At 38.4% G+C, this 13,979-nt stretch overlaps 2 protein-coding genes across 4 annotated transcripts in view; both read right to left on the bottom strand.

Moving 5' to 3' along the window:
- Nucleotides 1-13,979, bottom strand: part of aunip (aurora kinase A and ninein interacting protein) — a 954,922-nt gene that overhangs the window by 856,825 nt on the left and 84,118 nt on the right. The gene's annotated exons all lie outside the window — the stretch shown is intronic.
- On the bottom strand, nt 558-13,833 carry LOC114156228 (uncharacterized). Of its 3 annotated transcripts, none has more exons than XM_028036542.1 (13): nt 13,502-13,833; nt 12,397-12,465; nt 10,035-10,059; nt 5,535-5,621; nt 5,309-5,448; nt 5,103-5,222; nt 4,972-5,017; nt 3,475-4,288; nt 3,261-3,360; nt 3,074-3,145; nt 2,852-2,953; nt 2,052-2,298; nt 558-898 (listed from the first exon to the last, which is right to left on the bottom strand). In XM_028036542.1, the coding sequence occupies exons 1-13, from the start codon at nt 13,553-13,555 to the stop codon at nt 705-707; spliced, it is 2,070 nt and encodes a 689-aa protein (XP_027892343.1). In that variant the 5' UTR covers nt 13,556-13,833; the 3' UTR covers nt 558-704. The 3 variants fall into 3 exon arrangements, with proteins under 3 accessions (XP_027892343.1, XP_027892344.1, XP_027892345.1); XM_028036543.1 differs by having other exon boundaries at nt 2,052-2,295; XM_028036544.1 differs by lacking the exon at nt 10,035-10,059 and having other exon boundaries at nt 13,502-13,526.

Genomic DNA, 13,979 nt, shown 5'->3' with positions numbered 1-13,979 from the left:
TTTATATTATCCGACTCAGTTGTACATTTCTTTGGATCGGAGTACGCAGTTTTTAATAATTGCACAAGATTTATTTCTATTGTGAATTTGTTCTTTCTGTAAAGCATGTTTTTGTTAGTTCTGTTTTCCATATTTATGTAAATCTACATGCTTTGACTGTCGGTTTGCTGCTGGTACACCTAATTTCCAGACAAAAGAAACTATTCTATTATAAACCAAAGCTGAGAGAAGCATTCTTTACAACTACAAGAAGATCAATTAGATTTTTTTTCTACACTATGTTTTGAAGCAGTTCTAAAAAAATTCGCTAACAGTTGCAAAAAAAAAGGAATTTTATTTAAAAATCATGTAAATTAATTTAATCTACACATGGAATTTCTTCATAGATGTGGAATAAAAAAAGTCCATTGCAAATTAACACAAAAATGAGACTGGGTTGATCTAAACCTATAATCTGAATACTGAGTTGTAAACCAATTAAAACCTGCACTAAACATTAAATGGATAACATTAATTCAATCATTACACTTTCTTTTGTCAATGAAAGAAAAAATAAGTACAGCAACAGAGAAACTCTTTATTGTTTACACAAAACGGTAAGATTCTAACATTTCAAGAACTGAACTTAGGTATCTATAGCACAAAAGTAAAAAAAATCTAAATCAGATTTAAAAAAAAAAAAATCTAAATCAGATTAAATCAGGCTATTTTCTTGCGACAAGATCCATGAGGGCACAGGTGATTTTATCCATATTTGAAGAGTAGCGAGGATCACGATGCATCCTGCTGTCTTGTTCCATTTGGAGCGGAGGTGCAGAGGAGTGAGGGTCAAAATAGTTCTCAGAAGGAGCTTTGTAGTCATGAGGACGCATGGACTCAGGATATTGAGGTTGGTTATCTAGACAAGACAAAATGTGGATTATTACTATTATTAACAACATAGCTTAAATGTTTTTGTTTCACAGGTGGCAAGTAGTCATTAAAACATTTCACAAATCAAAATATTTGTCTTGTCAGATGGATGTCATATTAGCCTGGGAAAAAATAAATTGAGATATTAAGTATGATATAAGAGCTGCTCCCCTGTTCAATGTTCGGGTGCCTACAAATTTTTGTCAAAATTCCTTAAATCCATATCATTAAAGTTCTCAGTCCCATGTATAAATCCAAAAGATCACTATAAATTCACCACAGATGTTTTTTGTTTATTGAAGACTCATGGACAATGAGGTGGGTGGACAAGCAGATGGATGAATGGATGCAACATTTACATAATGGGATAAGGAACAAAGTTTGGAAAAACACATCTGCCAGACTCCATTTTCTTTTTCCACACTCATCAAGGCCTGGAGAACATCATCAGCAGTCTAATCAAATCAACTCAGATAAAAGAAGAAAGAGTCACATTTGGGGATAGACAGTTCAGTTAATCTTCAAAACTGCTTCAATTCTTTACATTTAAGTTAATTTTTGTCAAGATTTTGGTTTTTATTCATTGGGTGCACAGTCAGTGTCTTTGTTATTGTTCTATTACCATATGAATAAAACCGTGGTTTGTACTCATTATTGCAGGGTAATTACACATTGGCAGCATAAAACAATCAGCTTTTGGTCTTACAAACACACCATGATAAGCTGATTCAAAGTAGATAAACATGTTTTTAAATTGACTCAATATTTTGTTTCCTCTTTGCTACTTAATAATTAGGTAGGTTGTGAAAAGGGTTGCATGTTAATCTTTCCAACATTTCCTTTAGTTCCAGATTCACTTAACATGTTTAGTGGTTTTATGAGCTGAAGATGACTTCTGCCTCTGCCTCTGATCTGGCAGCTGGATGAAGGCCATGTCACCAATTAAATGGCCACATTTTCAAGCTCTAAATTGACTGCAGTGTCATATTTTCCACCTTTAAAAATGATCTTAGAGATAACCCGCTAAACTGAAAACAGGTTAAACTTGTGCCAGATAGCTGCAAATAGGTGGTGTTTCTTATGAATCCTGTTTCTACTTGAAGCATCTCTTTGCATCAAGTTTCGTGTCAATGACATACCTTCAAAACGACTTCTGCTGGAGTGTCTGGGTTCCCCATGGTTGTATTCATGGAACCGCTGTGCAGGTGTCTGATCACGCTGCTCCCAACCAAGTCTGTTACCATTGTTGAAACCGAGCTCTTCGGATCGTCTGAGGTCAGACTCCTCTCTTGCGGGTCTATCATACAGGTACACCTGAGGAAGTTGTGGGTTCGGGTTTAGGTCACTGTAATTTTTGGGGACTTCGGCTCGACCGGGGTCATACTGCTATAACGAAATAAATATGCTCTGTTAGTTCCAGTTTCCTATACAATTTTAAATTTCTCTACATATTGTCCAAAACTCCTCAGTAATTTTTTAGCCAGTTTTTAAGATACAAAGTTCTGAATTTATAGCAAATATTTTTACACTGGTCAGCCTTTAAATATGAAGATGGCAAAAATTACACAGTAATTAAGGAGATGAGTAAGGCTGGACAGTTAAACTAATGATGGGTGGATGCACAAATGGATCTATTGATGAACACAAACAGACAGATTGAAAAATGGACAAACAGAACAATGGATTATCGATGGATGGAGAGACAAACAGTGGACGGATGGATGATGAACAGAAACACATGGATAGACAGACAAAGAAACAAATGGACAGATAGATGAAATAGTGAACAAAGTTTGGAAATAATGTTTACTTTTTTCTAGAGATACTTCAACTTTTTAATTTAAATGATGAATAGGAACAACACAACTCATTCTTTCTACCAGATCAGTGTTTGTTATGTTCTCTTAGGCATAAAGTACAGCTTCAGGTGGAAACATACCCCAGCTTTCTCCATCTTTTTGCTCTTAAATTCTTCCAAAAGTTTGGAAATTTTGCTCTTCAGGAAGTTGGCCTCTTCTGCATTATCAATTTCAACATTTTTCTATGGGAAAAGATAAAAAAGCAAAAATTAAACACCAATTTCATGATTACATCTGTGATGTTCCAGGCTAGTAAATGGAACAGAGGTTGTTGTGCATGTGCCAGGGATGTGTAATCTTACCAGAAGGTCAAAAATGCTTGGCCCATCAAAGCCTCCTCTACTGTAGCCTTCCCCTGCTCCATGATGTGGAGGCTTTAAAAAAAATAAAGCATCAAAATGAGACCATGAGTCACATTGATTCACTTCAGTAAATCTTGGACCTTAATTAAGAAGATATAGATCTGCAATACCTAAACAATCAGCTTACCTGAGGTTCTCCGTAGTGGATGTCCGGCCTCATTGGTGCATCACCTGGTCGAACATTTGCACCAGTTTGAGTGTATGGAAGTCCATAATCATCTCTGTACCTGAAAGCAGAATTAGAAAAAAAAAAACATAAGAACTTTTGTCCCCCAAAAAATAGAAACAAATGTCGGGCAGGGACTTTCATGGACAGAAATCTGATCAGCTTTTACACTCACATCTCCTTTGCCATCTTTACTTCGTCTGGTGTGGCATCAGAAAAGCGGCTTTTTCGCCTGCTCATACCTTCCTCGGCTCTATTACCTTTCAGGAAGCGCCTGAACGGCTCTGGTATGTTAGACATGGAACTGGGACCTTCTCCGTGTGTCTGAGCTGTAGTGGGTCTCCCCCTCTTAAACACCTCCTCTTGATACGGGTCTTTCCTTTCATGATGATAATCTTTAAGTATGTCAAACGAAGACTCGCGTGAGCGATCACCTTCGAAAGGAGCAGACAGGTTTCTCCTCTTAGCCTCTGGTTCACTTGACCCATGTCTTCTCAAATTGTCAAGTCCAGGTTCCCTCTCCAGGGACCTTCTCAGCTTTTCATCTTCTATATACATCATCTTCGGAGAGGGCTGGTATCCTTGAGAACGAACTTGACCGCGGCGAATTTCCTCAGAGTAGAACTCCTCCAGTGGGTCTCGTTCTGAGTAGGGTCTTTTATGAGCAGAAGCTTCAGGTAGATAATCCAGCGACTGCGGCACAGTGGGCCTGTGATCGTACCTGGAAACGTCTCGTGGGTCAAGCATTGCTGACTGCAGTGGATCGTCGGCATATTCCAGAAGTGGCCTGGTGTAGCAATCGAGGTTCATGCGATCCTCTCGGTAAGTTGGACCTTCCATGTAATCCGCTCCTCTCCGTCCCTCTTCAAAGCGACCACGGCTGAGATGGTCTGGATAGATCCCAGAAAAATCCTTATTTTGGCGATACTCCCGCAATTCAGGTAAGAGGGGAGGCACATCAGGTACGAATCTTTGTCTGTGCTTTGGAACTATAAAAACAAAACACACTCCTTTATTTTTGGGGGAAAAAATGGAAAATTGCTTAATCAAATATGACTAACACTGGCAAGTCTGATCATCAAAGAGAAGAATATTAAATTAAATTCCCTTGACAACAGTAGAGGCTTTGTGTTAAATATGTAATATGTATACTGACATCTAGGATGGGTGGCATGATATTAGACTGTGAGGAATAAAACAAGTTAACGATCTACAGAAGCAGAGAAATCATGGTACAATCTAATCATAACCATATGATCTCTAGAAAACACACCGAATGCAGAATCTGAATGCTAAAACCTAATCCACTTTAAAATGCAACACAACATAGGACACCACTAAATCACTATTTATTAAAAATGACTAAGTTCAGGAAAAAACCTCACACAAACAGCTGGAACTGCAAGAGTAACAAAAATTGATTATGTCGTATTAAAACGACAGGATGTGAGCTAGATTTAGCGCAGCATTTCAGAAACCTCCTGAAAGAAATAAGTCCAAATAAGTTTTAGATAGTGTTAGAATAATATAAACCATCAAGTTCTGGAGCTTTTAATTTTATATGAACTATTACTCAACTCACTTCATGGGCTATATTTTTAAAAAAATGTGCATAATTAGTAGACAAAATTATTCAATAGAGGATTTCCCACAACAGCTAATTCGACTGTACCTCTTGTGATGTTCAGTCTTCCTTCAACCCCCTTTCTCAACAATGGCTGAAATACAAATGTGAGGACAGAAGTTACAAAAGAAATATGATTTTAAAAGAAAAAAAGAAAGATATATATATGAATGTCTAACTTCTGGAACTCCTCGTCCATTTTGTCTTTCAACTATCTCCGCTTTGGCTCGCATTATCTTCCCTCCTTGGGTATTTATGGTGTGACTGTCCCAGGTAACCAAGTCCGGCCGTTTTAACTCCTATGAATGCAAACGATTTGTTAGGGTGTAGGGAAAAAGCAAAACAAATCATCAAAGTTTTTTTGAATACAGCGGTGATGCTTTACCACATATTTTTGCCGGTGTTTACGACCAATCACATGGCAGACCATTTCTGCAAGGTTGGATGTCTGACTGCATAACTTGCAGGTGTATCTGGCACCCAACTGTGGCTCAAAATTGGCCACTTCTTCCAAAAAATTCAAACCTAAGATAAAAGCAGAAAAAAAAACTATTAATCTTTTTTTTACATAATATCACAACAACAGAAAATGTTTGTACCAATGTATTTACCAATGATGGGCTCATCGAGATTCAGGTATTCCAGATAGTGTAAAATGTCCTTAAACTTTGGCATGATATGTTCTCTGACAGCCTTCCCTGAGAAACCAAACACAAAAAATTAGGCAAAGAAATCACAGAAGGAGAAGCGGTTTAGTCATTCAAATGCTTTGTTCAATTACAGCTCAAAACTGAGCACAGTATCACATTTTAACCTATGTACAAACCATTGTCGCAGCTAACACGTTTTTTTGTTTGAAGTATTTTTTTTTAGTTTTGAGCCAGCTGGTTTAGACTAAGGTTGAGTTGGGAATATTGTTTTAGACTTATTCTTTGGTTCCAAAAACCTTTAAACCAAAAACCACGCAATAAATTCTGTGTTGGTTGATGGACTCAGCTAGTTACTTGAGTATTAGAAACACACACAGAAAATTCTTTTAAGCGATTAAAATGCTTACCATTTAACCAAACATTCGGTTAAACGGATCCATTAGGAAGCTGGAATCTGTCCTCTACCTGGTGCAGGTTAGCAAACGTGCACAGGTGTCATGTCTCACCTTCTGGAGCCGTTTTAGTTTGTTGCGAACGAAACGATAGATAATGGACACATTTTCTTTTTTAGAGGGTTGAGCTTCCACCTTGTGGAAGATTACCATTGAGATCACTTGTATCCAATGATTTGTACTTATGGTGATGATCCATGTCATGACCAGAGGCAAAGGTCAGAATGTAAATGGACTGATAAATCGAGAGCTTCACCTTTCAGCCCAGTCCTTTCTGTGCCATGACACACTAAAGTCATGCAGATGATTTCTGTAAATCCATGTCCTACCATGTCATCTCCCATCTGCTTCTCCACATCGCCAGAGGTCAAATAAGGTAGTTCAGGCTTCGAGCCTGGGACCATGTTGGAATGAGCAACAAAGACGAAGTACAGATTTTCCCCTCGAAGCTGTTATTGCAAGGCCTTACTTCAGGTAAATGGAGACAAAAAACAGACAAGTTGCTCTGTAGCAATATTTTCCGATTTCCATCTAGTCATGTAATCCTGGAAGAGCAGCAGAGTGCGAGTCCATTTATTTCCTGGGACATTGCAGCTTAAGTTCCATCAGCTGTTACTATATTTGCTTTGTTTAACCAACACATCTAAAAGGTACGACCGTAAAATTCTTACACCACCATCCGATTTCAGGCTTTGACTGACAAATAAATGTTTAATATTGCTTCCTCTTCCTTAAGATCTTCGCTGCTCAGCTCCTCACTCGTCTTTGTGAGGAGGCCGGACCAGATGAGGCCGGATTGCAAAATGTTGTGCAGTCTCTAGCTATCCAGTCCACAGACCAAAGCTCTAAGTCCACAATACCTTTAAAATATAAAATTCAATGAAAATATGGTTCTTGAGAGAAACAAGTGGGGGGGATTTGGCTTTTTTTGAGATTTAAAATCAGGTTGCCTGTATTAACACACAGGGAACAAATTAGGGGACTTCCACAGATGCTAGAGGCAGCTTTTGACAGAAAGTCGATGGAAAAAAAAAAGTCCTGTGGGGGTAATTGTCATTGAAGTAAAAGAAAAAAAATCAGTTGCAGTGGTTTCTGCAATCATAAGACTGACATTTTTAAAACTTAAAATGAAGCAACATACCAGAAAAAAAAATGTATAATTGCAGAAACATGCCAAACTATTTCTGCAACTAGAAAATATATCTTCTCTCATTAACATTAAGGTGATTCACCTTCGCCTCCTAAGGAGAAGGTGTACAGGTACAGGTACTTACAAGTACCTGTACAAGCTTAATAGTAAGCTTGGTCTTTAGTGGCGACAGTATTAGGTTGATTAAAAAAATAGAGAGAAAAATTTAAGAGTGGTTACAATTTTACATCATACAGTTGCTACAGTTAAAAGTATTCTCAATGAGATGCATCTGATTGTTTTTACTTCACAAGTCAGCTACAGTGGCTTCGGGCCAAAGGAGAGTTAATTTAGGGCCTCGCATATAAAATATGCATCACATATCTCCCATTGTAAAGGTTTAATCATATTGTTGGAGTGTGACGCCTTCGGTCATTCGGGACAAACTGACCGAAGGAGAAAAAGCGTTTAAGTCTTGGCTCGTATTTTTGAAAGATGCTTGTGAAACCGGTTTGTGCCTCATAAATAAAAAGTTGTTGTTATGGTGCTGAAAATCAACTGAAAACCGGTTAGTAGTATCAGTGCCGCTTTGAAAGCCAAAGCAGATTGAGTACAGGACTTGGTTGAAGCTGCTGCAAAGTTGCTGCTTCGGTTGCTTACCATGAGTTCTGGTGAATCTGACAAACTATTGAAATAAACATTGTGTGCTCAAGTATTAGGCAAATGAGCATAATTTTTCATGTGTACAGGTTTGTCTCTTTTGTAATAAGAGGAGATGTGGCTAAAGGAAAACTGCATATATCACAGTGTGCATAAATATTGGGCAGCTTTTATCCTTCAGGAAAAATGGGCCAAAAAGATTTACTCTGAATTATAAAACAAATTGCAAAACAGGCTCGGGGGATTAAATATTCTGCTGCAACAATTTCGCGAGTAACTTACTGAGAAAAAGAGGAAAGCAAACACAAAATTAACAGCCAAAGAGTTTAGGATAATCAGCCACCAGAATTCCTTTTTTCCTCCAGTGTCTTCATAGTCCAAATGTGCAACCTACCTGGAGTACAGATACAAAGCCAAGGTAACGACAGCTGAAACCCGACCACCACTGAAGAATTATGTGTTTTTCACAGATTTTATGAGCTGATGTGATCAGAGTGACCCTTGATGGTCCCTATGGACGAGACCACGGCTGGAACAGGAACAGGAACAGAGCTTCACTTCAACCCAGACACAAGCAGGGTGGAATAGAGTACCGGTACAGCTTTTATTAAAGATGACTAATTGGACCTTTTTCAGATTGATAATGGAGTCTTAAATCGATTCCAAAATCGATAATCAAAATAATCAGACAAAATCAAAATAGGAGACATTCATCCACCCATAAGACAGGAAAGTCTCCATCTTTTAGGAAAACCAGGATTTTTAGGAGAAAACAGAGCTTCATCACTTGCATTCAAGTATGTGGCAAGCCAGTTAAGTCCTTAGAGTAGAAATAACAACATAGGCGAGCTCCTGACATGATCTAAACCTTATTGAGAACTTGTGGGTCCTTCTTAAACACGAGCTTTACGGTGAAGGAAAACAGTCGACCATTCTTAAGCCCATTCTTCAACCGATTCTTCCACAGTCCACCCCGGCCATATTCATCTCCATTTACAGATCTTGCATGCGTCCTCCCTGTTTTTCAAAACCACCTCAGGGGTGGCACAAGCCGCCCCTCGCTGTATAAGGTGCAAGATTTCACAACCCTGCAAGCAGCACATCTCTCCGTAGAACAGGCATGCAATGAAAAAGCAAGTAACGGTCTGCTCCACGTTCTGTCACGGCTACTTACAGTTTTATGCCAGCTGGTGTGAATCACCGCAACTACATAACATTAGTTTGGCATGACTTGAATATTATTCTTTGTTTGGATTTTTTTTTTTATGGAGTGCACAACATGCCTTTCCTCTCAGTAAAGTGGTGTACATCTTTTGACTGCATTACCTACATCCAAAAAGCTGAGTCCATCAAAACCAGAAACCAAAGGTTCTCCACTGCCGAGTCACTGAAAATGGCGTCGTTTTAGCGTCGACCACAGCTCCTGCGCGCTCAAGGCCCACCCAGGTTCCATCTGTACCCATAATAGTGAGGAATATACCACTAATGGAGACACACAACTTGGCTAGAACCAAACCAACTAGAGTGAGACTTGGCAATGGACAAGAGGCTTTAGAGTCTGTGGTTGCTGCTGCACCAAAGGTTTACCATCAGCAGATCAAAAAACCAACAGATTCTGTGAATGGAAAGGTTGTGACAGTTATTTAAAAAGGGTTGCTATGTTAGTAATTTTTTATTGTCATAAATGTTTTCTTGGGAATTGTTTCACTTAGACGCATGATGTTACTGCACAGTGGTTGCCCAATAATTGTGGCCACACCAATATGTCCTAAGAACGCTGAAACATCACTTTCTTAACTGTCCCACAAACATTTTACCCTCTGTGCAGTGCAGCGGTGTCACATTGACCCCGCGTGAACTTTAAAAAAAAGAAAAAAGGGTGGGTATGGTTCTGGGAACTGACGGTCTGACGGGATACCTTCCCCGATTCCTGACTGTGACATCAGCCACGCTCCTTCTAAGTGTCGCAGGAGAGTTAAGTAGTCTGAAAATTAACATTTTAGTACTGCATTTGTTCAGTAATAAAATTCTTAAAAATACAACTTGCCTAATAATTGTGCACACAGTGTATAAGGCAGAAGTTTTGTTTGGCTGTACAACGCTACCGACATCTTTAGGCTTAAATTCTGTCCTTAAATTAAAACTCGATGCCCTTTCTTCAAAATTATATTTAATGTGATTTAAAGTTTAGAGATTTGTTTGAAGATTAGGCCTACTTACCCTCAGCAACAAGGGCATCCTCTTTCTGCCAGGAATAAAAGGAGAACAATAAATGTTAGGTGAACTGATGCTGAACAAACAGCACAACTCCAACTTCTCTCAAAAAACAACAACAAAAAAACAAGGAAATTAAGTAATTAAAAATATTCAGAATCAAGCTTACCAGAGGAGGACTCATGCACTCTTGCCTAGTCATGCAGAGCCCAATTATACTCACCGGCCAGTATTTGTTGCAGCAGACTCAAGTCTGCAGAAACATGTACACCCTACATGCTCAGGTCAAATCAGGTTTGTGGACAAGAAGAAATGAAGAATGAAGAAATTCTATAATTACAAAATGTTTCTTCATTACAGAAGGACCTGCACACAGGTTTTTCTATAAACTGATGAGAAGATTTCTGCCATACAAACAGCAGCAGTGTAGTTGTAGAATCAATTAATTCCTGATGAAATATCTCAGCCAAGCAAGAGTACTTGATATAGGGTTCCACTGTGTCAGCTCGCAGTAAAAAAGACATGTTGATTCAAGATCGCTTTCTCCAACACTCAGTGGCCCGATTAAAGATCCATCTCCTTTGGGGTCGACAATTTCCACCCCTATACCTACAAATTAAATGTTCGGGTAAGAGATGTGCAGATGTCCTTCATTCTTCAGGCACTGTCAAAAATGCAAGTGTTGTTTTGAAGAAATGTAGCTGGCTTTTCTTTTACGAGATGTATTAAGCCATAAGACATCAAATCTGCCGTACCAAGGCAAATCCATTTCCTGAGAAGCTGTAATTAGATTTCTATAGCTCAAGAGGAACATGTAAATTCCAAACAACTTCAAAAAGCAGCAGAAGAGCAATCCAAAACATCCGCTGTAGCCAAAAGTGTAGCTGAAGATGCTGACAAGTCACTGATATTGCCACAAGACAAAGGGTGGTTGGATAATCCTTACTTAGCTGAATACCCACCATGAAAATTGTGATCACCTGTCAGAAAAAGACTTCCAGGTGAAAATTAATTAAGCTTGCTTAAAAGATAGCTAAGGAAAATAATTTCCAAACAACCAAAAATCCTTTTGATGTCATTTAGATCAGCTCCTCAACAGTCTTAGTCATAGCCGATAAGATGGACCTTGAAACAGGGTCAGGTCGAACACTATTTCTATCGTGGGGGAAGAAGTGAAGGTGGTTGAGGAATATAAATACCTTAGTGTTCACCTGGAGACGCAACAATGAATTTGTTTATAAAAAGGAACGGAGCAGACTTTCCTTCTTGAGGAAGTTTAGGACCTTCTAGGTTTGGAAAAAGATGCTGTATATCTTCTGTAAGTCTATTGCTGAGATTATACCGTCTTCTGCAATCATCAGTTGTGGAGGCAGCACCAGAGCGAGGGACTTACAAAGGTTCAACAAACTGATAAAGAGAGATTGTTCTCTTGTGGGGACTACGGTGTAAAAGATGTTTGGGATTAACCAATAACCCCGGCATCAGATAGGTGACTGCCAGACGAATGACAAGTGAAACACATGGTTTCCTGCTGGAGTCCATATTGAGGAACAGGATGAATCTAATTTCATCTGAAGTTAGAGGCCATCACAAATTACCTCTTTAGGTTGATTTTTCTTTAAGTCCCATTGAATCACAAGGAAGAAACATTTCAGGTTTAAAGTGCCAGTCTTACCTAAATGTATCCAAATAATACCTTCATGCCTGGAACAAAAAAAACCTGCAAGCACTGTTGAGACAAAAGTCTTACTCTGCTCCGGTTGAATGTGCTCCTCAAGAAGAAATATTTCCAGTGTTGCAATCACATCTAGAAAGTAAAAGTGACTCAAGAGATGGAAACCACTTTTTCCAGGGGGTTTTTTGTCTTGGAAAAACCACAGTGAATTTAGAAAAGAGGAAGCCAAGTCCAGTCCTCAAAGGCTATTATTCTGCAACTTTTAGATGCATCCAACACACCTGAATGAAATGACTGGCTCATTATCAGAGCCAGCTGCATTGCTGAGTGGCGTCCTGTTGAAGGCTTTAAAGGTTAGAGGCAACAGGATTCTCCAGACCAAGCAGGAATCCGTCCAGTCTTCCAGCTAAGTTCTTGTGGCAAAACCAAAGATCAATCAAGCCAAATAAGAAAAAACAGATCACAGGAAATCCATTATCAACAATAAAGCATCGGTGTTGAAGAGCTTCTTTTTTTTTTTAAATTTTCAAACAAAGTAGCACCTTTTCTCTGGTCTGCAGGAACAACAAGACTGTTGTTCTTTTGAAAAAAAAAAAGTTTTGTGAAACAACAAAAACAATGTTGTAGTTTGACAATTATCTACATTCAAGGCAAATTTCCATGACTACAAAACCTTTCCCAAGTAAACTGTACCTTTAAATGTCCCGGTGTGGTCAGGTGTATCTTGTAGAGGGTGTTACCTCTAAGAGATTTTTCACAGACCTGGGTTAAATAGAAAAGTCAGTGAGTATAAACAGTATTACAGAGCAAACGTTACAGAGATTTTTGTTGCCTTTCAACCCAAACACTCATTTGAATGCTTTCCTTATTCCTTACACAAACATTCAAATGCTGGAAGTCAATATACAACTAATACGCTCTACGTAGATTTTTAAAATCGAGTTTTAAGTGAAAAAACAACGACAATAAAAATGTATCAATTCTAAATGGATGAAAAAATAAACATCTAAATCGAATAAAAATGTGGCTTATCCAAAAATCTTTTAAATTGGATGGGTAATTATCATATCATTTATCACCATCATGACGAAAATATAATTAGAATAATTAGCTAACTTGTGAGAATAACAATTTATTCCAATTGACGATGTGTGTAAACCACAAAACAAGCACCAAATTGAAACCGGTAACTGTTAATACCATTTATTATATACTTGGTCACATTAGCGCCTCATTAATTGATGTATTCACGTTTCAAGATGGAGTATATAGTAAGGTTAGTTGATGCATTACTGAATGTAACTGTGAAATATCCTAGTCTGTTTAATAATGAGTTTAATACTGATTTGATGTCAAAGTCATGTAATAAAATTCGTATAAATCCCTATCGTTCAGCATATACTTACACTTTTCGATATAAGAAAAATATATCTGGTTAGCAACGATATTTAATCAATGCATCATAAAACGCAAATTCTAACGGTAATACCTCAGTCATCTAATAAATCATACATTGCATGTTTGCATGATCGAAGTATCACTGTAATGCCGGAATAATACACGTAGAAATGCATACATTATATTAATCATTGGTATACTTCTAGTGTAATATACATTTTATAACATATTTTAAGCGGCAAGAGTAATATGTTGTATAAACGTAGATAAACGGCGCCAACCTTGCATTGCAGTAGATGGGCTAAAGCTAGCCGTGCGTGGCTACCCCTGCATGACCCACGCTGTTTCCGATTCCTTCAAGATTTTACATTCAGCGGCTAAACCATGCTGGCCAACTTACCGTGCATTCGATGAAACCATCGTCCTCTTCGTATGGTGTTTCCAAGTTATCCATTTTCTTTACTTTTTTTACGTGCCACCAACAAGCTAATATTAGCGTAGCAACGGTTTGCCCTAGCTAGTTTTTCCTGCAACGATAGATGCAATAATTTGTATGTCACTTTAACAAGAAGTGGCGACGTTTTTCTTGTTTAAGACGAATTTATCAATGTTGAGTTGCTCCTGAAAACTGAACTTTACGTTACAAAGGACTTGTAATAAAGCAACAACTGCAATTAAAGAAACAATCCTTTTGAAATGTAACTACTTCCTGTATGTTTGTGGGGCTTCTACGGAACGGTCCGGAGGGGCGGGTTAATTGACATCAAGCGCTACTGCTACAAAAGCGGTGCGCCCGTGTTAAAAATGAGCCCACACGCAGGAAAACGTTCCCTTATTTTTTTACAGGGTGTCCCTTCTGCGCCCTCTGTTGATCATAT

The sequence above is a fragment of the Xiphophorus couchianus genome, chromosome 13, assembly GCF_001444195.1.
Source record: "Xiphophorus couchianus chromosome 13, X_couchianus-1.0, whole genome shotgun sequence".
NCBI lineage: Eukaryota > Metazoa > Chordata > Actinopteri > Cyprinodontiformes > Poeciliidae > Xiphophorus > Xiphophorus couchianus.
This window is presented reverse-complemented; position numbering and strand designations above follow the sequence as displayed.

What these genes read in the sequence shown, in the direction of transcription:
- LOC114156228 (XM_028036542.1), bottom strand. Translation starts at nt 13,555, where the DNA reads ATGGATAACTTGGAAACACCATACGAAGAGGACGATGGTTTCATCGAA. An exon ending in AACACCGGCAAAAATATGTG is followed by an intron (nt 5,223 to 5,308) that starts GTAAAGCATCAC and finishes TTGCATTCATAG; the next exon opens with GAGTTAAAACGGCCGGACTT. An exon ending in AAAAGATGGAGAAAGCTGGG is followed by an intron (nt 2,299 to 2,851) that starts GTATGTTTCCAC and finishes ATTTCGTTATAG; the next exon opens with CAGTATGACCCCGGTCGAGC.